At 48.9% G+C, this 19,813-nt stretch overlaps 1 protein-coding gene across 1 annotated transcript in view; it reads right to left on the minus strand.

The window, feature by feature from the left end:
- TAF4B (TATA-box binding protein associated factor 4b) overlaps nucleotides 1-19,813 on the minus strand; it is an 89,834-nt gene that overhangs the window by 18,318 nt on the left and 51,703 nt on the right. The window contains exons 13-15 of the mRNA XM_054180203.1: nucleotides 14,661-14,786; nucleotides 13,562-13,618; nucleotides 1,416-1,535 (exon numbers count right to left, since the gene is read on the minus strand). Of these exons, the coding sequence (XP_054036178.1) occupies nucleotides 1,416-1,535; nucleotides 13,562-13,618; nucleotides 14,661-14,786 (303 nt within the window). The remainder of the gene's footprint in view (nucleotides 1-1,415; nucleotides 1,536-13,561; nucleotides 13,619-14,660; nucleotides 14,787-19,813) is intronic.

The following is a 19,813-nucleotide window of genomic DNA, read 5'->3' on the forward strand; positions in this document are numbered from 1 at the left end:
CCTGGGCTACAAGAATGAAAAGGAATTAAGGTCTGTCAGCTGGGAAAACTTCCCTACCACTTCTTCCACAGAAGAGTTACTTTCTAGGCTTCTGTCCACTGTGCTCCCAAGCCAACCAGCTGTCCACCTCAGAGACCTTGAGGCTTCATGAGAAAGAGAGGCAAAGCTGGCAGCACCACTTGAATGGCAGCTCCCAACACATTTCTCCTGTCTGCAGATTGTCTCCTTGGAAGGAACTGCTGCAGCCCCATAAGCTTCCCAAGTCCTAGAAACACTTAATCTCCAGAGCATGAAGAGATTTGTTCAGGCCAAGGTTTGCTAAAAGAGCTTTCTAGGCACTTTCAAACTGCAGCACGAGGCAGGAAAGGTGATCTGCCTTCTTGCATGGGCTAACTTGCTCTATTTCCTTCTTTCTTGGGGAGGGGTTGTGCACCTTGCCAAGGTGAATTCACAGCATATTTGAGGAGGCACTATGCACTGTGCATGGAGAAAAGTCCACAGCCAAAGCAAGAAACATTTCAAAAGCCATCTGGGTCAGGGCAATTCCAAGCACTGATATAGGCTGGGCAGGGACTGCAAGTGAGTACTTGCAGCCCAGAGAGCCAAGCAGAGCCTGGGCTGCAGCAAGAGAAGCACAGCCAGCAGGGTCAGGGAGGTGATTCACCCCCTCTGCTCCACTCTGCTGAAACCACACCAGGAGCTCCGTGTCCAGTTCTGGAGCCTCTGTTCCAGGAATGATCTGGAGGTGCTGGAAGGTGTCCACAGAAGGGCCACAAGGATGAGCAGAGGGTTGGAGCTGCTCTGCTATGAGGACAGACTGAGGGAGTTGGGGCTGTTCAGTCTGGAGAAGAGAAAGCTCCAAAGAGACCTTTTTGGGGCCTTCCAGTATCTGAAGGGGGCTCCAAGAAAGCTGGGGAGGGACTTTTGAGGGTGTCAGGGAGTGATAGGACTGGGGGGAATGGAACAAAACTGGAAATGGGTAGATTGAGATTGGATGTTAGGAAGAACTTATTCTCCATGAGGGTGGTGAGAGCCTGGCACTGCTTGCCCAGGGAGGTTGTTGGATGCTCCTCCCTGGAGATGTTCGAGGCCAGGTCAGATGAGGCCTTGAGCAACCTGGCCTGGTGGGAGGTGTCCCTGCCCATGGCAGGGGGGTTGGATGATGAGTCCATGACTACTCTCCCCTGCAGATGGCAGTTTCTCTGAGCCCTCATTTCAGACAGTCCTTCACACACCGTGCTCTTATCCACAGCTCCTCCTAAAGCACACCATGAAACATCCCCAGTGAGTGCACCAGAAACTCTCAAGTACCTAATGCATGCCCTGATGATCCTACCCAGAGTGCTCACTTCTGACAGGTAAAGATAAAAAGAAGTCAACATGAAGATCCAGCCACATCTAAGTCACCTCCTTACCTCCAGCCCAGATTCACCACTTGATGAATCCAATGGTCTTTTCTTCCTCGGTCCAATGGCTGCCAAAGCTGTGAGGTTGGCTTCTCTTTGTTGCATCTGTGCTAACTCCATTTGTTGCATCTAATTGCAAAAGAAAACATTTACATTAATTATGAAACAGTGTCCTGAAGGTCTTGGTTCTCTTTGGGGCAGCTTCAGCCAGCAGTTTCTGGAGTCCCTGGGAAACAAATTATTTCACAGCATGGTTTCCTGTCTTTCAGTTCCCATAGTCAGTCATGTTTAGAGCCTTGAGCCCTGATGGCCCTGTAGATAGCATGGTGTAGGCCACCCTTTTTATGGAGACCACATTGTAGCATCAATGCAGTCTTAACTGGAGCTTTGCTGCTGGTTCCTCAGCCCAGAAGCTGACAGGAGACAGAGCTATGAATTAAATAGTGAGAGGGCTTTGGGTTGGCATCAGCAAAGAATGGAGAGGACTGGATGGGTTCAGTGCCTCTTGGTGGAGTACTGGAACGCTGCTCTGGCTAAGGACTGGGTGGCACCTGGCCACCATCACCAGCTACCCACGGCAACTCAAGCTGCCAAAGACTGCTGCCAACACAGGTGCCCCACAGGATGAGCACTGCTCTTGGGGGGCAGAAAGAACAGAAACAGAACGGAACGGAACGGAACGGAACAGAGCAGAGCAGAACAGAATAGAACAGAATAGAATAGAATAGAATTAACCAGATTGGAAAAGACCTTTGAGATCATCAAGTCCAACCTATCACCCAAACCATGACACCAAGTGCCTCATCCAGGCTCTTCTTAAACACTTCCAGTGATGGTGACTCCACCACCTCCCTGCGCAGCACAGTCCAATGGCCAATCTCTCTTGCTGGGAAGAATTTCTTCCTAACATCCAGCCTAACCCTCCCCTGGCACAGCTTGAGACTGTGTCCTCTTGTTCTGGTGCTGCTTGCTTGGCAGAAGAGACCAACCCCCACCTGGCTACAACCTCCCTTCAGGGAGTTGCAGAGAGCAAGAAGGCCTCCCCTGAGCCTCCTCTTCTCCAGGCTAAGCGACCCCAGCTCCCTCAGCCTCTCCTCCCAGGGCTGTGCTCCAGACCCTTCCCCAGCTTTGTTGCCCTTCTCTGGACACCTTCCAGCGGGTCAACATCTTTCCTAAACTGAGGGGCCCAGAACTGGACAAAGCCACCAAGAGGAAGGCTGGGGTGCCACTTGGTGGATGGCATGAACAAGATGTGCTCTCTAGAAACACAGCTGATCAGCTTTGGCCACGTAGTGCTCCAGACAATGCTGGAAGCTCTTGTCACTACCATCGTCTGCTCTCCCCAAGCCATTTTCCACCTCGTAAACCACTCACAGCATTTTTCAAAGCAGGCAGAATCTCACCAGTGTTTCAGAGCAAAAGGGAAAAAAGAAAAGGGGGGGGGGAGAAAAAAGGAGGAATCAGAGCCTGGCTGCATTCTAGACATCTTGGGGACTTTTCCAAGAACATAATTAAGACAAATGAATTTAAACACTCAAGACTCCATAATGGACTCAACAGATCCCCATTAAGCGCCGCGGGCAGGCATCCAAATCACCCTGCTGAAGCCAGTAAAAATCATCTTTTCATCAAGTTCTGTTCCATTAAAAAGTGTGAGATTAAATGTCCAAACATTGTGGGAGCACTTAAAAGCACAGGATAAGGAGAAGAGATGCAGATAACATGAAGGGATACCCGAGGACACTGGCTAACTACGGCTGGGTTTTCCTCAACAAGATCCAGAAGGAGCAGGAGGCAACTGTGTTGACTTGGATCTTTCTCCAGCAGACAGTCTTGTAGCACACAAGTCAGGGCAGAAAGATCACTGCAGCAAAAGAAGCAGTCAAAGCAGTGTCAAAACAGGACAGAGAGAAGCTGCATCTAATATTGCTTCCCTTCGAGATTCATGGTTTCGTGGAGTCAGAGAATGGGTTGGGTTGGATAGGACCTTAAAGATCAGCCAGTTCCAACCCCCCTGCCGTGGGCAGGGACACCTTCCAAGGTCTCAAGGCCTCATCCAACCTGGCCCTTGAACACCTCCAGGGAGGGGACATCTACAGCCTCCCCGGGCAACTTGTGCCAGTGTCTCTCCACCCTCACTGGAAAAAATTTCTTCCTCCTCTTCTTCTGTGTTCCAAGCCCCTCCCCAACTTTGTTGCCCTTCTCTGGACACCTTCCAGTATCTCAACATCCTTCCTAAACTGAGGGCTCCAGAACTGGACACAGGACTCAAGGTGTGGCCTAACCAGGGCAGAATGACCTCCCTGCTCCTGCTGGCCACACTGTTCCTGATGCAGGCCAGGATGCCATTGGCTCTCTTGGCTGCCTGGGCACACTGCAGGCTCATGTTCAGCGTACCATCGACCAGCACCCCCAGGTCCCTCTCTGCCTGGCCGCTCTCCAGCCACTCTGACCCCAGCCTGTGGCACCGCATGGGGTTGCTGTGGCCAGTGTGCAGAACCCAGAGCTTGGATGTGTTCAATCTCATACCCCTTCTCTCCTCTTTCTGAGTTTTAACACAGGGCTAAGAATGGCAGCACAAAGAGTTCTACAAAACCTGTGTATAAAGATCAAATTGCTATGAAAATGTCTCAGGCCTGGTAAAATGGTCTTTGTTGCTGCTGGCCTTTTTAATAATAAAAATAGGGTTTAAAGTCTGGTCCTGCAGCAAGCAGGAGTCTCTCAGGTGACACAATAACCATTTGAGTTAATCTGACCTGCAGCACAAATCAGGCAGGAAGGTAGGTTTGAAAGTCCTCCCTCCTAGTGAAATGGCATTTGCAGCGTGGCTGCAATCACACGAAATGAAAGCTCTGCCAACTGACCTCTCTCGTTCTTTGCTCAGGCCTCAGCTCTGCAAAAGATTTCTGCTCCTGCTCACAGAAATTCCATCTCACTCACCTCTGTGGTGGGTTGAAATCCCCACCCCCAACCGACATTAACTTTGCCAGACTAACCCAGTTGGAAGCAAATGAAAAGCTGGATTTACAGGCAAAACTGCAATCTCCAATGGAATGCAATGAATGTGTACAAAATGTCCCAGGGGGCCAAGAAGGACAGTGGCATCCTGGCCTGCACCAGGAACAGTGTGGCCAGCAGGAGCAGGGAAGTCATTCTGCCCCTGTGTTCAGCACTGGTTAGGCCACACCTGGAGTCCTGTCTCCAGTTCTGGGCTCCTCAATTGAAGAAGGACATTGAGAGACTTGAAGGTGTCCAGAGAAGGGCAACAAAGCTGGGGAGGGGTCTGGAGCACAGCCCTGGGAGGAGAGGCTGAAGGAGCTGGGGTTGCTTAGCCTGGAGAAGAGGAGGCTCAGGGGAGACCTTCTTGCTCTCTCCAGCTACCTGAAGGGAGGTTGTAGCCAGGAGGGGGTTGGTCTCTTCTGCCAGGCAACCAGCACCAGAACAAGAGGACACAGTCTCAAGCTGTGCCAGGGGAGGTTTAGGCTGGAGGTGAGGAGAAAGTTCTTCCCAGCAAGAGAGACTGGCCATTGGAATGTGCTGCCCAGGGAGGTGGTGGAGTCACCATCCCTGGAGGTGTTCAGAAAAGGCTTGGATGTGGCACTTGGAGCCATGGTTTAGTTGTGAGGAGGTGTTAGGTATTAGTAATAGGTTGGACTTGATGATCTCTGAGTTCTTTTCCAACCTTATTGATTCTATAATTTACAATATTTACAGATATTTACAATTAACAAACAAGAGGAGAAGGCCCTGGGTCAGAGACCAGGGAAGCTGTCCCTCTGCCCCTCCACCCCCTGTCATAGAATCATAGAATCAATAAGGTTGGAGAAGACCTCAGAGATCATCAAGTCCAACCTGTCACCCAACACTTCCTGACAACTAAACCATGGCTCCAAGTGCCACATCCAATCCTTTTCTGAACACCTCCAGGGATGGTGACTCCACCACCTCCCTGGGCAGCACAAAGGGGAGAAAGGAGCAGAGAGAAAGTAGCTGTTAGACTCATCCCAAAACAATGCAGCCAAGGTCAAGCAGAAGCAGGTTAATCTCTCCCAAGGAAAGCCAGCAGAGAAGAGCTGAGAAGAGGAAAGCTTGTTTTGCTACAGGCAGCCTTGCAGCAGATATTTCTCCAATGGAATCCTTTCTAGAGCTACCCCTGGTTTTCCTTTTCACTCCCCATAGTGATTTATTTATCTTTTTCTACTTTTCTGTTAAAAATGTGTAACAGACTTTTAAAAGCAGAGCCTAAACCACCACAGCCTCCCATCCTCTAAATTTCAGGCAACAGGCAAAAGCTCTTTTTCCTGCTACCCCAAAGACATTTTTGCTGGCATTTGAATAGCCAATCCTACAGTTTCAAGTTGCATAGAAAGACAGAAAGTCCTTCAGCTATGAGAGGCTGAGACCTGGGTTTTGTAAAGCAATACTGCCAGGCTGATTGAAACTCACTGACAAGGACATGGAATGTGGGTGGTGGCATTGCCAGACCTCCAATACAAGAGTTTCCCCAAACAAGGCAAAGGAAAAGTCCCCTAAACACAACTGAAGAAAGGGAAATCCATGCTCTGCTGCAGATCATACAATGGGTTGGGTTGGAAGGGACCTTAAAGATCATCCAGTTCCAACCTCTCTGCCATGGGCAGGGACACCTCCCACCAGCCCAGGTTGCTCAAGGACTCTTCCAACCTGGCCCTTGAACACCTCCAGGGAGGGGACATCCACAGCCTCCCTGGGCAACCTGTGCCAGTGTCTCATCACCCTCACTCCAAAGAATTTCTTCCTCCTCTCCAGTCTTCTAGGGGCCAGTTTTACCAACATTGGTGTCCCTGACTAAAATAGGACACAAATACAAACTGCCATAGTCAGGTTTGTGACTTGAAAACATTAATTTTTCCCCTTGTAGTTTTCACAAGGGGTTGTTGTGATAGGTTGAGAAGTGGATTTGAGCTTGAGGAGGGGAGATTCAGGCTGGAGATTAGAAAGATCATCCAGTTCCAACCCCTTGCCACGGGCAGAGAGACTTCCCACTGGACCAGGTTGCTCAAGGCCTCCCATGTTCCAGGCTTTGAGAGGCTTTTCAAGGAAGAGGTTTCTCCATTTCCTCTCCTCCTGCCACTTCTTACTAGGGAGAAGAGTCCTCCTCATTGCAGCCTCCTTTCAGGGAGCTGTAGAGAGCAATGAGGTCTCCCCTCAGCCTCCTCTTCTCCAGGCTAAACACCCTCAGGTCCCCCGAGCTGTTCACCCCCAGCCCTGTTGTCCAGACCCTTGCCCAGCTTGGTTGCCCTTCTCTGGACTCTTCTCATGCCACAGGCCACTCCTGCAGGAGTTTCACTATACAGAGCACTAGCAAATAAAATGAATAGAGATTTCCTCCCCACCCTCCCCCTTGCTTCTCAAGTTTAACTGCTAGGAACTTCTGTTTAGGAATACACCCTCCCAAAGCAGCCCTGACAAAAGAGTAACAAATCCATGCAGCCCTGTGGATGCAGATGAGCTCAGAAGGAATGCTGGTGAGACAGGTGGGGAAGCTGAACACCACAATTCTGCTCTTAGTCTAATTGATACAAAGGGAAGACTTACAAGGTGCATGCACAAGATACTGGGCTTAACATCAAGGGGAAAGGCAAAACAACAACCCAAGTGGGGATGGCTCCAGATATGACAGTGGAGGCTGACAGAGCAGGGGAGAGATTAAATAAATATTTAAAGTAGCAGAAGAACTGGCAGAAAAGGAAACCAGGGAAGGCTGAAGACAAGTTAATGTATGCCTAAGGGTTATGTGTGCTACCCAGCAATAAGTACATCAGGAGTAATAAAAGCACTAAAGTAGATGAACAAGAATTTGTATAAGACTTGTGGGGGATTAAAAGCGAAGCAAGGAGGCAGAGAAAAAAGGCAGAACCCCCTGGTTCTTGCAGCTTCCACCAGAAAGAAATTAAGCAACAAATTCATTCAAATTCCAAGCCACTTGTGGCAAAATAATCAACATTTGCTGTTTCCCAGGATGAACAGTGGAAAAAGAACCTGAACACCTCCATGGCTCCTTGCTCCTGACCCTTTGCTGCACATCTTTAAGGGGCAAGCTTGATGGGGCTTCAAGCAACCTGATCTAGTTGGGGATGTCCCTGCTTATCACAGAGTAACAGAATGGTTTGGGTTGGAAGGGACCTCCAGGATCATCCAGTTCCAAGCCCACTGCCATGGGGACACCTCCCACCAGCCCAGGTTGCCCAAAGCCTCATCCAGCCTGGCCTGGAACACCTCCAGGGAAGGAGCATCCACAGCCTCCCTGAGCAACCTGTTCCAGTGTCTCACTGGAAAGAATTGTTTCCTAACTCCCGTCTAAATCTCCCCTCTTCCAGTTTAAATCCACCTCCCCTTGTCCTGTCACTACAAGCCCTTGTAATAAGTTCCTTCTCCTCAGCCCACCTCTCCAGCCTGTCCAGGTCCCTCTGGATGGCACCCCTCCCATCCTTCAGACTTACCAGCCACACCACTCAGCCTGGAATCACCAGCAAACTTGCTGAGGGTGCCTCAATCTCTCTGCCAATATCATTGATGAAGATATTGGACAGCTCTGGTCCCAATACAGAGCCTAGAGGGACACCACTTGTCACCCATCTCCAGCTGGCCATCAAGCCACTGACCTCTACCCTTTAGATGCAACCATCCAACCAATTCATTACCCAGTGGTCATGCTGAGTTTGCTCAATAACCTAACACTTCACAGGACACTTCCATCCCTGACTTTCTGCACAGCCCTGCTGGTAGCCCTTTGCTATCTGTGAGGCTAACACTGCAGGGCAGCAACATTTACAGAGTACAGAATTAAGCTGGTTGGAAAAGAACTGCTTAATCCCCAAGTCCAACCTATCACCCAACACCATCTAACCGACTAAACCATGGCACCAAGTGCTTCATCCAGGCTGTTTTAAAACACCTCCAGGGATGGTGACTCCAGCACCTCCCTGGGCAGCACATTCCAATGGCCAATCTCTCTTGCTGGGAAGAATTTCTTCCTCACATCCAGCCTAAACCTCCCCTGGTTCAGCTTGAGACTGTGTCCTCTTGTTCTGTCACAGGTTGCCTGGTCCATAATCCTGCTCTGCTTTCAAAACATGCAGAAGCAGGCAAGAAACACCAGAGAGCAATAAAGATCATATAAATCAGATAATTAAGGAGAAGCTCTCAGGATCTCACTGAAGGCTCATGAAAAGCCAACTGATAGTGATGAGATCTATTGCTTGCAGCATCCTCTTTGCTTCTTTGAGAGGGTATGATTTAACCAGGGAGTTTCCTTTTCCCCTGCCACAGGAGTGGTCTTAAAGACTTTGAACCATTAGGTCCAGAAGACAAAGTACAGAAGCAGCACAAGAAGTGCAGGGAGGAAAAGGAAACCACCAGGCTGGAAAAAAACCATCAGGTTATTTAGCCTGGAGAAGAGGAGGCTCAGAGGAGACCTTATTGCTGTCTACAACTACCTGAAGGGAGGTTGTAACCAGGTGGGGGTTGGTCTCTTCTCCCAGGCAAGAAGCACCAGAACAAGAGGACACAGTCTCAAGCTGTGCCAGGGGAGGTTTAGGCTGAAGGTGAGGAGAAAATTCTTCCCAGAGAGAGTTGCTAGCCATTGGAATGTGCTGCCCAGGGAGGTGGTGGAGTCACTGTCCCTGGAGGTGTTCAAGAGGGGATTGGACGTGGCACTTGGTGCCATGGTCTAGTCATGAGGTCTGTGGTGACAGGTTGGACTTGATGAACTTTGAGGTCTCTTCCAACCTTGGTGATTCTGTGAGGAGCAGCTGAGGGCATTGGGATTGCTGAATTTGGAGAAGTAGAGGCTGAGGGGAGATCTTCTGGCTCTACACAACTCCCTGATAGATAGATAGGTAGCTCCCTCAGCCTCTCCTCACAGGGCTGTGCTCAAGGCCTCTCCCCAGCCTCGTTGCCCTTCTCTGGACACATTCAAGAGTCTCAATGTCCTTCTTAAACTGAGGGGCCCAGAACTGGACACAGGACTCCAGGTGTGGCCTAACCAGTGCTGAGTACAGGGCACAATGACTTCCCTGCTCCTGCTGGCCACACCATGCCTGATGCAGGCCAGACCTGCTCAACCCAGGCAGCCATCCTGCACACACACGAACTGAAAGCTTTGCCCAGCCTCAGCCTTAAGCTTCCTGAAGCTGCACTACGAGCACACTGCCTTTATAAGACGAGAGACAGAAGTACAAGAGATAAGGGGGTTTGTTTAAACCTCCAGTACACACTGCTTCACACTGATGTTTTTACAGCTCTTCTGGGATGCACTGTCCATATGTTTGCACTTTTATCCTACATACAGACTCCATTTAAATAAGCTCCTTTCAGAAAAGGGCTGAAGCCAGAGATAAAAGTGTAAATACAGGCAGAAGAACTTCTCCAGGGAGACCTTAGAGCAGCCTTCCAGTACCTGAAGTGGGTTACAGGAAAGCTGGGGAGGGACATTTTACAGAGGCTTGTAGTGATAGGAAGAAGGGCAATGGACTGAAGGTGGAACAGGGGAGATTTAGACTGGAGATTAGGAAGAAATTCTTTTCAATGAGGGTGGGGAGACACTGGAACAGGTTGCTCACAGAGGCTGTGGATGCCCCCTCCCTGGAGGTGTTCAAGGCCAGGATGGATGAGGCCTTGAGCAAGCTGGGCTAGTGGAAGGTGTCCCTGCCTATGGCCAAGGGTGGTTGGAACTGGATGATCTTTAAGGTCCCTTCCAACCCAAACCATTCTTGGAATCTACGAACTGAACATTTTCTTTGTAACTGGAAGTGCAGTTAAGAGCAGAAGTGGAAACAGCAGAAAGCACCTTAAAAAAGTTATGGTTTAAAAGTGCAAGCATCAGGGGACACTGTAAGGACTCTATCCTTCCAGCTTGCTGTGGCAGATAAGGCTGAAGAAGCACAAAGAGCTGGCCCATGAGGGGAGCGAGGACTAAATTCTTGAGTGCACAAAGGAGCAGCTTGGGGCAAGCCTGGCTTGCAGCTGTCTCAGAAGGAATGTGCACTCTCCATAGGTATTAAAATCTGCTGAAACAGGTGAAAGGAGGAAGTAAATAAAGACTTAATTCATAGACTAAGAATACAGGACAGTAAATGACTTAGCAGAGGGGAAGTTTGAGGCAATAGGTCATGCAAAAAGGGATGAAAAGGTCACAGCAATTATGCAGAGCCCTTCGGATCAAAGAAGCCTCTGCCGAGGCTCTGGCTGTACTTCCAGCAATGTGAAGATGTTGCCTGCAGCTGGTGGATGACAGCACACCCTGGATTTATGAGCATTCATTGTTAGGATGTGCACTCTGCATTTTGGGAAGCGTTGCTTTAGAACACGCTCCAGTGCCATCACCCCACACCCGCTCCCTGGTGGAGGTCACCATCAACATGTAAGAGACAGCTCTGAGGAAGGAAGGAGCATATTCACGGCTGAAGAACTTGAAGTGGATCAGAGCAAGCCTTCCAGTGGACACTCAACCAGAGTGGCCTGGAAGGGATCTGATTCCAGCTGACAGAGGGATCAAAATCCCCAAGTGCTGTTTCTTAAGGAGCAGGCTGCACTCACAAGACAACGAGACAGACAGACAATGGTGAGCCTTTCTTTGCAGCCTTTGGTCCCAGTGTACACTGTGCCCCTGTGCTGCCAGCTTCAGCCTGGCATTTTTGATTTCTTTTCTTTTGCTCTCAATCCAGTTTGCATTTGTTAATGCAAATGTTTGCTAACCACTCCACTCCATGCTCTCAATAAAGCTCCAAAGCTGACCAGCTGCATTTGGCTTCATTTCCACTTAAGCTTGAGAGGGTCTCACAGATAAGAAAGCCCCCCTGGCACAGAAGGGGGGTTTCCCATCCAGCTTGGGAAGCCTGCACAAGTTCTGGCTGCCTTATTCTCCAGAGAGCAATGCAGCAGGACTGAAGACAAGGCAATCCTGACACAGAGATCTGTGTTGTCCCAAGAGGCACATCTGCCTCTTCTGCTTTGTGTGAAGCAGTTGGGAGGCCATCACTCTGGAAGCAGCACCAGGAGTGCTGGAGAAATGAGCAGGATCAGGGTGACGAAGTGACAAGATGCACTGAAGGGTGTGAACTGAGATCTCTATTTCCAGCTCATGGACATGAAAGCACACATGTCTATTCATGATCACAGAATGGTTTGGGTTGGGAGGGACTTCAGGGATCAACCAGTCCCAACCCCCTGCCGTGGGCAGGGACACCTTCCACTTGCCCAGATTGCTCAAGGCCTCATCCAGCCTGGCTTTGAACACCTCCAGGGAGGGAGCATCCACAGCCTCTCTGGGCAACCTGTTCCAACATCTCTCCAGCACTTAACAGAACATTAAGTACTAAATTCAGGCACCTTTTGGTTCCTTTTTTTGTACACCAAGATGTGACTTTTAAAAAGAGATCTCATTAACAATACCAATCAATCTCAAAAGGTGACTCAAAGCACCCACATCTAACGAAGTTCTGTTCTAAACATCTGAATCACAGGGCATTTTTCAAGCTTCCTACACCTTTATTGTTGAGAGGAAGAGAGAAAAGGAGCTGCAGGAACAAATTGCTTTGCAGGGTGTTTCAGCAAAAGAAAAGAACCACCAGAAATGACCTCCTGATGCAGAGGTAAAAGCCACCTCCAAAACAAGACAAATCAGCATCACCCACTGATTGTTGAGCCTGGTGGCACTACAGGCAAACCGGGAAGGGCTCCGGGGCAACTTTGTCCTCGCAGATTGCAAGCAGGAAGAGTTGCAAGCAGAAAGAAAACAATTAAAAGATACACAGAGAAGCAAATTCCTTCCCTCTCCTCTTACTCCACAAATTCCTGCTGCTGTGGTGCCAACCCAGAGCATCGATTCCAATACTATTTTACTGGATTTCCATTTGTTTTGCCTGGGCTCCTCCATTAATCCAAACAATAAGGGCCTTTAAAGCATTCATAAATAACCTGCTGCTGCTGCTGCTGGCACCTAGGAGCCAAGTGCAGCAATGTTAAGCAACAACAAATTTCATAGTTCAAGAGGCACAGTTAAGGGAAAAGAGGGGGGAAAAAAAAATCATCACTCTCATTTAGCACAAAGATCCTTAAAAAATTGCATGAAATCAGTCAAGTAACTATAGAAACCAATTTCTTCAGCTCTGGATCACACGTCTCACACCTCAATTGTCTTTATTATGGTCTGCTGTCAGATCCTTAATCAGAGATGTGAGCAGGCTTGATGATTTATTCAGCAGGGAAAAGAATCTGTAGGTCAAGTGAAAAATTTCACACACACACACACACACTCTCTCTCACACACACACACACACACATCTTCAACCTGAGGTACTTTTCATTTCATTCTGTTCCCAGTAGCTCTGGGGGCAGCTCCAGCGAGATCCAATATTAAGGCTCAATTAAAATAAGCTCCAATTAGTGGAGCTTTTTTCTCTCAGGCTAGAAAAGTCAGGAAATGGATATTGGGAAATGTAAAAAGTCAGCTACTGAGAGGAGGCTGCAGACATAAATGAACTTATTTGTTGATTTCTACAGTTGCTATGCAGAGGCCTCTGGGAGTAAAAGCTTAACCAGTCTAAGCTATAAACTAAAACCCCTGCAGCTAAACATGAACTGTGTGAAACAAGGGCTCCATTCCAGAACAGAAAACTGCTGGGCCCAGAAAATTAAAAGCCAGAGGCGTTTTCCATTTAAAACTAAATCCCAGTACCGCCTCCCAGCCAAAGAATTATAAGCAGTATCAGATTTACAAAACGAACAATTACCCTGGAAAAATGTAGCCTATTGTACAGTCCCAGATGCTAAATCTCAAAGTTTCTCTCTCTTTTTATTTTTTTTTCACCACCCCCCCCCCCACCTCCCTCTTCCTAATCCCACATTATATTCCTACCCAGTGTACTGCTGCAGCTTACAAAGGGCTGTTTCTAGACAGGACTGAAGCTGCGAAAAAGAAAAGAGAGAGCCTCATAATTCATTGACCTCATTTGAAGCGCTGCCCTTGCCTGTGGCAGTTCCTGTCCTTCCCCAAGGCCTCTGCAAATGGTATGCAGCAGCAAAATAAACCCTGACCTAATTGCCAGGACAGGGCTGCCAACCTCCTCTCAACACACAAAGGCAGGCATGGTAACTGGGAAGCCCTCGCTTACCTCTTTCGCTTTCTGCTTTAACCGCAGTTGTTCTGGATCCTCTTTGCTGGAACGGCTCTACCAAAGGAAGAGGGGAAAAGATGGAACAGAAATTACTGGCATCCAAACAGCATCCTATCCCTTAAATATTTAATAAATGACAATTTTCTCTGGTGATTGAAAGATTTAGCTGCAGGGGTGAATGCCTCAATCCAGACTGGCTTCCCTCCCCGCTCCGCGCACATACGCGCACCCCCCCCTCCTCATCTGGGCCGGCTGCCTCTGCTCTAGCCTGAAGCAAGATTAAGCTGAAAATGATGCTAACACTGTCAGTCAGGTCCAGTCTAGGCATGATGTTGTTCATGTCAGCAGCAGACACTTGAAAAAAGGACAGGAAGTACAGGAAAGAAAGGGAGTCGTACTCCTGCAAGTCCAACGTGATTCTTTCAACTCCCGAGCAGGCTCCCCCCCAAGGGGCTCCTGAATTCAGCCTGCAACAAAACAAAACAACCCCAGCAAAGAGAGGCTGGTGGAGCCACACATGATGGAACAACACCTACCAATTGTTTTTCTGTTGCTCCTGCTCTTGAGGGGAAGGAAGAGGGAAGAAAGCCACTCGGTCTGTACTAGCAGCAGTGGCTCCATCAGAGGTTGGCAGCTGTGAGGGTACCAGCTCCAAAGCTGCCCCCTCTGATCTGACCGTGGAAAAGAAACATCTGGCAGAGCAGTTGGGCCCCACCAACCTGAACAAGCACAGTGCAGCCATATTTTCAAAGGGATCTGGAGAAAGGCAGACCAATTTCAGGGCCAGAAATGGAGTCAGGATGGATGTTTACTGTTATGTGAATCCTTCTGCTATTTCATTTTGGCCAGCAGGAATAATTTCAAAAGAAGAGCCCACCCCCTCCTCCTCCTCCCCCCAGACATCTGCAAGGACTCCTGTGATTGTTTAGAAGACTGTGAAAAGCTCAACATCCTTTTCTGTGCAGCCTAAGCTATCCTAAACATGATGGATTTCCAGTTACTGGTCACTACACTTAAAGCAGAAAGAGGAGGAACCTGAAGATGTTCCCCAGTCTCAACCACTACATCCTTGGAAAGCAAGGAGCGAAGCCCTTACCTTGGCTGCTCGAAGCAGCATTTCACGTTCTTCTTCATCCTTCCTCTGCTTCTCCAGGTGGTCCAGCTTCTCAAGAAACCTCAGCTGTGCTCTGGTGTCACTAGATACCATGTACCTGTCATTGCCCTGGGAAGAGAAGTTTGTTAGAGACAACCAATGAGAGAATGGTAGGGCTTAGAAGGGACCTCCAGAGGCCATAGAATCATATAATCGATAAGGTTGGAAAAGACCTCAGAAATCATCGAGTCCAACCTGTCACCCAACACCTCATGACTACTAAACCATGGCACCAAGTGCCACATCCAATCCCCTCTTGAACACCTCCAGGGATGGTGACTCCACCACCTCCCTGGGCAGCACATCCCAATGGCCAATTACTCTCTCTGGGAAGAACTTTCTCCTCACCTCCAGCTTCAACTTCACCTGGCACAGCTTGAGACTCTGTCCTCTTGTTCTGGTGCTGCTTGTCTGGGAGAAGAGAACAATCCCCACCTGGCTACAACCTCCCTTCAGGGAGTTGGAGAGAGCAAGAAGGTCTCCCCTGAGCCTCCTCTTCTCCAGGCTAAGCAACCCCAGCTCCCTCAGCCTCTCCTCACAGGGCTGTGCTCCAGACCCCTCCCCAGCTTTGTTGCCCTTCTCTGGACACATTCCAGCATCTCAACCTCTTTCCTAAACTGAGGGGCCCAGAACTGGACACAGGACTCAAGGTGTGGCCTAAGCAGTGCTGAGCATAGGGCACAATGACTTCCCTGCTCCTCTGACCACTCTATTCCTGATGCAGGCCAGGATGCCATTGGCCTTCTTGGCCACCTGGTCATCAAGTCCAACCCCCCTGCCCCAGCAGGGTCAACCAGGGCAGGTCACACAGAAACACATCCAGGCAGGTTTTGAAAGTCTCTGCAGAAGACTCCACAGTCTCTCTGGGCAGCCTGCTCCAGAGCTTCATCATCCTCACAGTGAAGAATTTTCTCCTCATTTTGAGGTGGAACTTCTGTGTTCCATCTTACACCAATTTTTCCTTGTCCTATCACTGGGCACCTTCATCCTGACCCCCACCACTCAGATATTTATAGACATTGACCAGATCCCCTCTCAGCCTTCTCTTCTCCAGACTAAACAGCCCCAGGTCTCTCAGTCTTTCTTCACAGCAGAGATGTCCAAGTCCCCCCAGGCATCCTCATAGCTCTCTGCTGAACTCTCTCCAGCAGATCCCTGTCCCTGTTGAACTGGGGAGCCCAATACTGGACACAGCATTCCAGGTGTGATCTCACACAGGTGGTCAGTCATATAAATTTAAATCTGGGAGGAGAGCACAAGTCCTCCTGTGGGGCATTGTTTTCTCCCAGGCTGAATTCTCACAACCCAGCCAGAGCACACAAAAATCAATCCCTCTTCTGGTGTTAGGCTTGGTCCCTTTTAACGAGCCACCACATTGTCACACAGCACCAGTTGTGGCTCAGATCATACCATGTGTTGCAACCAAGGAGACTTTCTTGCAGAAGCAGAGTCTGTGGCTCTGCAAACAAGCTCAGCAAACCTTTGCCTCCTCTTCTGTGGCTGCTCGAGGTGCTTTGGGGTGGTTTTCTACTGCCCTCCTTGGAGCCAGCCTCAGAGCATTAGCACAATATATGATTAAGCAGCGGAGGATGATAATCCACCACCATGCCACAATCCCTTTAAAGGGACAAAGGAGGAAGCCTTATTACCAGAAGATTACTTTTTTCCCCCCAAAGTTTAGAAGTGTTTTGCTTTGGAATGGCCAAAGTCAGATTCAGAGACTGCTGTTTTCAAAGCCAAGTCCAAGACCCTATGCCAATTAGGAATGCAAGCCCCTCAACCAAGGCCCTCAAGGCCCTCAACTCAAGGCCCTACCATGAGCTTATGGTGGCAAGAAATGGGTGCATCCATGAGAGGATTTCAGCTCATCAGTGACTGGCTTAAGAGAACTTATTTCAGGAGTTTCTAGAAGAGGAGCAGCTGCAGTTATATTTTGTCCTGCTCAATGAGCTTGTTCTCTGTGATCATTTAGCACTAAGTTGCTTAGACAGAATATCATGTATCTGTGTTGTGTATCTGTTCATAATGTGCAGCTATTACTGCTGAGGAAGCAAGTTGGAGTCAGTGTTTGCCCACAAAGAGTGGTAAGGGGTTGGAAAGGCCTCTGGAGATCATTTAGTCCAACCTCCATCCTGTCAGAGCAGGTTCAGCTAGAGCAGGTTGCACAGGATGGCATTTAGGTGGGTTTGGAGCAACTCCAAAGACGGAGACTCCACCACTTCCCTGGGCAGCCTGGTCCATACACCAGGTTAACTTCCTCACAGAAGCACAAAGTGTCCCCAGCTACAACTGTAGCTGTTACAGGTGTACACTGAGGCTGGAGTTTAAGTCACAGACAGATACAGCACAGAACCACCACACAGAGCATGGTTAGGTTTGGATGTGCCAAAGCTGAACTTTGTAGATCTGCCAGTTAACAAAGTTTGGTTTACTTTTAACTGAGCTAAATTTAATCACAGAATCATTAAGGCTGGAAAAGATCTCTAAGGTCATCAGGTCCAACCATCAACCTAGCAACACCATGGCCACCAAACCACGTCCCAGAGTGCCATGGCCACAGGTTTCTTGAACACCTCCAGGGATGGGGACTCCACCATCTCCCTGGGCAGCCTCTTCCAATCCCTGACCCCTCTTACAGCAAAGAAATTCTCCCTCATCTCCAACATAAACCTCCCCTGGTACAACTTGAGGTCATTTCCCCTTGTTCTATCACTCAATACTAGGGAGAAGAGACCACCCCCAGAACCTTGCAGGACAGCTACTCAATACGCAGCAGGGCTCCAAAATCCTCTTCTGTTCTTGAATTTAGACACCTAAAAGCCTGTCAGCATCCTCACAAGAGTATCACAGCATCAACACAGTGCTGTAGGACACTCCTCTGTAGTGTCTTCCTGACAGAAGGGGGTACCTGTGCCTCTGGGATTATCATGCTCAATCATTTTTGGTTTGGTTTGGAGACAAGTAGGAAAAGCAAGCAGGCTGACTGCAGTCCTCCAATCTCATCATTGCTTCTGGCAGTTCCATCTAGATAGAAATCTATCAAGCTTTCTATTACTTAAGTTCAATGAGAAAGAAATCAGCCCTATCAAGCCCACTGCCCTTCTGTCCTTGGTGTCTGCAAGACATGAGATCCTACTGGGTACTGGGGTTCTCCAGCCTGGAGAAAAGAAGGCTCCAGGGACACCTAGCAGCAGCCTTCCAGTACCTGAAGAGGGCCTACAAGAAGACTTCAGAGGGACTGTTTGCAAAGGCCTGCAGGGAGAGGATGAAGGAGCAATTGTTTGAAATGAGAGAAGAGCAGATTTAGATTGGATGTTAGGAACAAGTTCTGTACCATGAGGGTGGTGGAACACTGGGACAGGTTGCCCAGGGAGGCAGTCAAGGCCCCATCCCTGGAGATATTTAAGGTCAGGCTGCTCTACTGGAGGATGTCCCTGCTGACTGCAGGGGAGTTGGACTGGATGATCTTCGGAGCTCCCTTCCAACCCAAACCATTTCATGATTCGATGTCTGGCTTTCACCTCACTTCTGCTCGTGGGCTCCAGTGGGTCTCACACTTTGTAGAGACACCACAGAACCTGGACACTCCTAAAGGCTTCTCATAAAAAAACCCCTCTGTTCTATTTTTGTATTCTTTTGGGCTTTTTTCCCTACTGCATCTTCTTCTGCCAAGGAACATCATACTCCAACTGCTCCAGACATCACTATAAATACTTGGAAGTTTCCAAAGACTTCCTGCTTTTTACTGCTGCTTGTCTAGCACTTAAAAGCTTATAACAAGTCTTGAGGACAAAAATAACTCCTATGGCTAGATTCAGACTGGATGTGAGGAAGAAATTGTTCCCCATGAGGGTGGTGAGAGACTGGCACAGGTTGCCCAGGGAGGTGGTGGCAGCCTCATCCCTGAAGATTTTTGCAGCCAGGCTGGATGTGGCTGTGAGCAACCTGCTGTAGTGTGAGGTGTCCCTGGCCATGGCAGGGGGGTTGGAACTGGCTGATCCTTGAGGTCCCATCCAACCCTGACAATTCTATGATTCTGTGATTCATCAGTTAGCTCTTGTTAAAATCCTTGGAAGTATGAAGCTCCTGTAAAAAAATCCCAAACAAACAAACACAAAACCAAACAGAAAACCCAACCACACAAACAAGAATTTAGAGGAGTTGACACATAATCTGCCTCTAACTTCCAATTTAGGAGCTAAAAGATAATCTAACTTCCAGCCACACAAACAAGAACTTAGGAGCTGACAATCTGCTTCCAAGTCCCAGTTTCATTCTAAAAGAGCTTGATGCTGGAAAAAAAAGTAAGGACTAATGTTTTATTATTGAATGACAACAACAGCAAACCCAACCCTGAAAGAGCTATTTTGGCTGCTAGCAGGTTATTGCATCCCATTTGCTGGCCTGCATCAGGAAGACTGTGGCCAGCAGAAGCAGGGAACTCATTCTGCGCTGTACTCAGCACTGGTTAGAGGCCACACCTGGAGTCCTGTGAACAGTTCTGGGCCCCTCAGTTTAGGAAAGATGTTGACCTGCTGGAAGGTGTCCAGAGAAGGGCAACAAAGCTGGAGAGGGGTCTTGAGCACAAGGCTTACGAGGAGAGGCTGAGGGAGCTGGGGTTGCTTAGCCTGGAGAAGAGGAGGCTGAGGGGAGACCTTCTTGCTCTCTCCAACTCCCTGCAGGGAGGTTGTAGCCAGGTGGGGGTTGGTCTCTTCTCCCAGGCAACCAGCACCAGAACAAGAGGACACAGTCTCAAGCTGTGCCAGGGGAGGTTTAGGCTAGAGGTGAGAAAGAAATTCTTCCCAGCAAGAGAGATTGGCCATTGGAATGTGCTGCCCAGGGAGGTGGTGGAGTCACCATCACTGGAGGTGTTTAGAAAGAGCCTGGATGAGGTACTTGGTGCCATGGTTTTAGTTGATTAGATGGTGTTGGGTGATAGGTTGGACTTGATGATCTTGAAGGTCTTTTCCAACCTACTCTACTCTATTCTGCTCTACTCTATTCTATTGTACACAAGAATCTGAAGGGCTACTGGAACCCAATACCCTTTACAGCGAATGGAGCTAATGCAAAAGGGAGGAAAGGGAATCTTAAGT

Source organism: Dryobates pubescens, chromosome 3 (assembly GCF_014839835.1).
Source record: "Dryobates pubescens isolate bDryPub1 chromosome 3, bDryPub1.pri, whole genome shotgun sequence".
NCBI lineage: Eukaryota > Metazoa > Chordata > Aves > Piciformes > Picidae > Dryobates > Dryobates pubescens.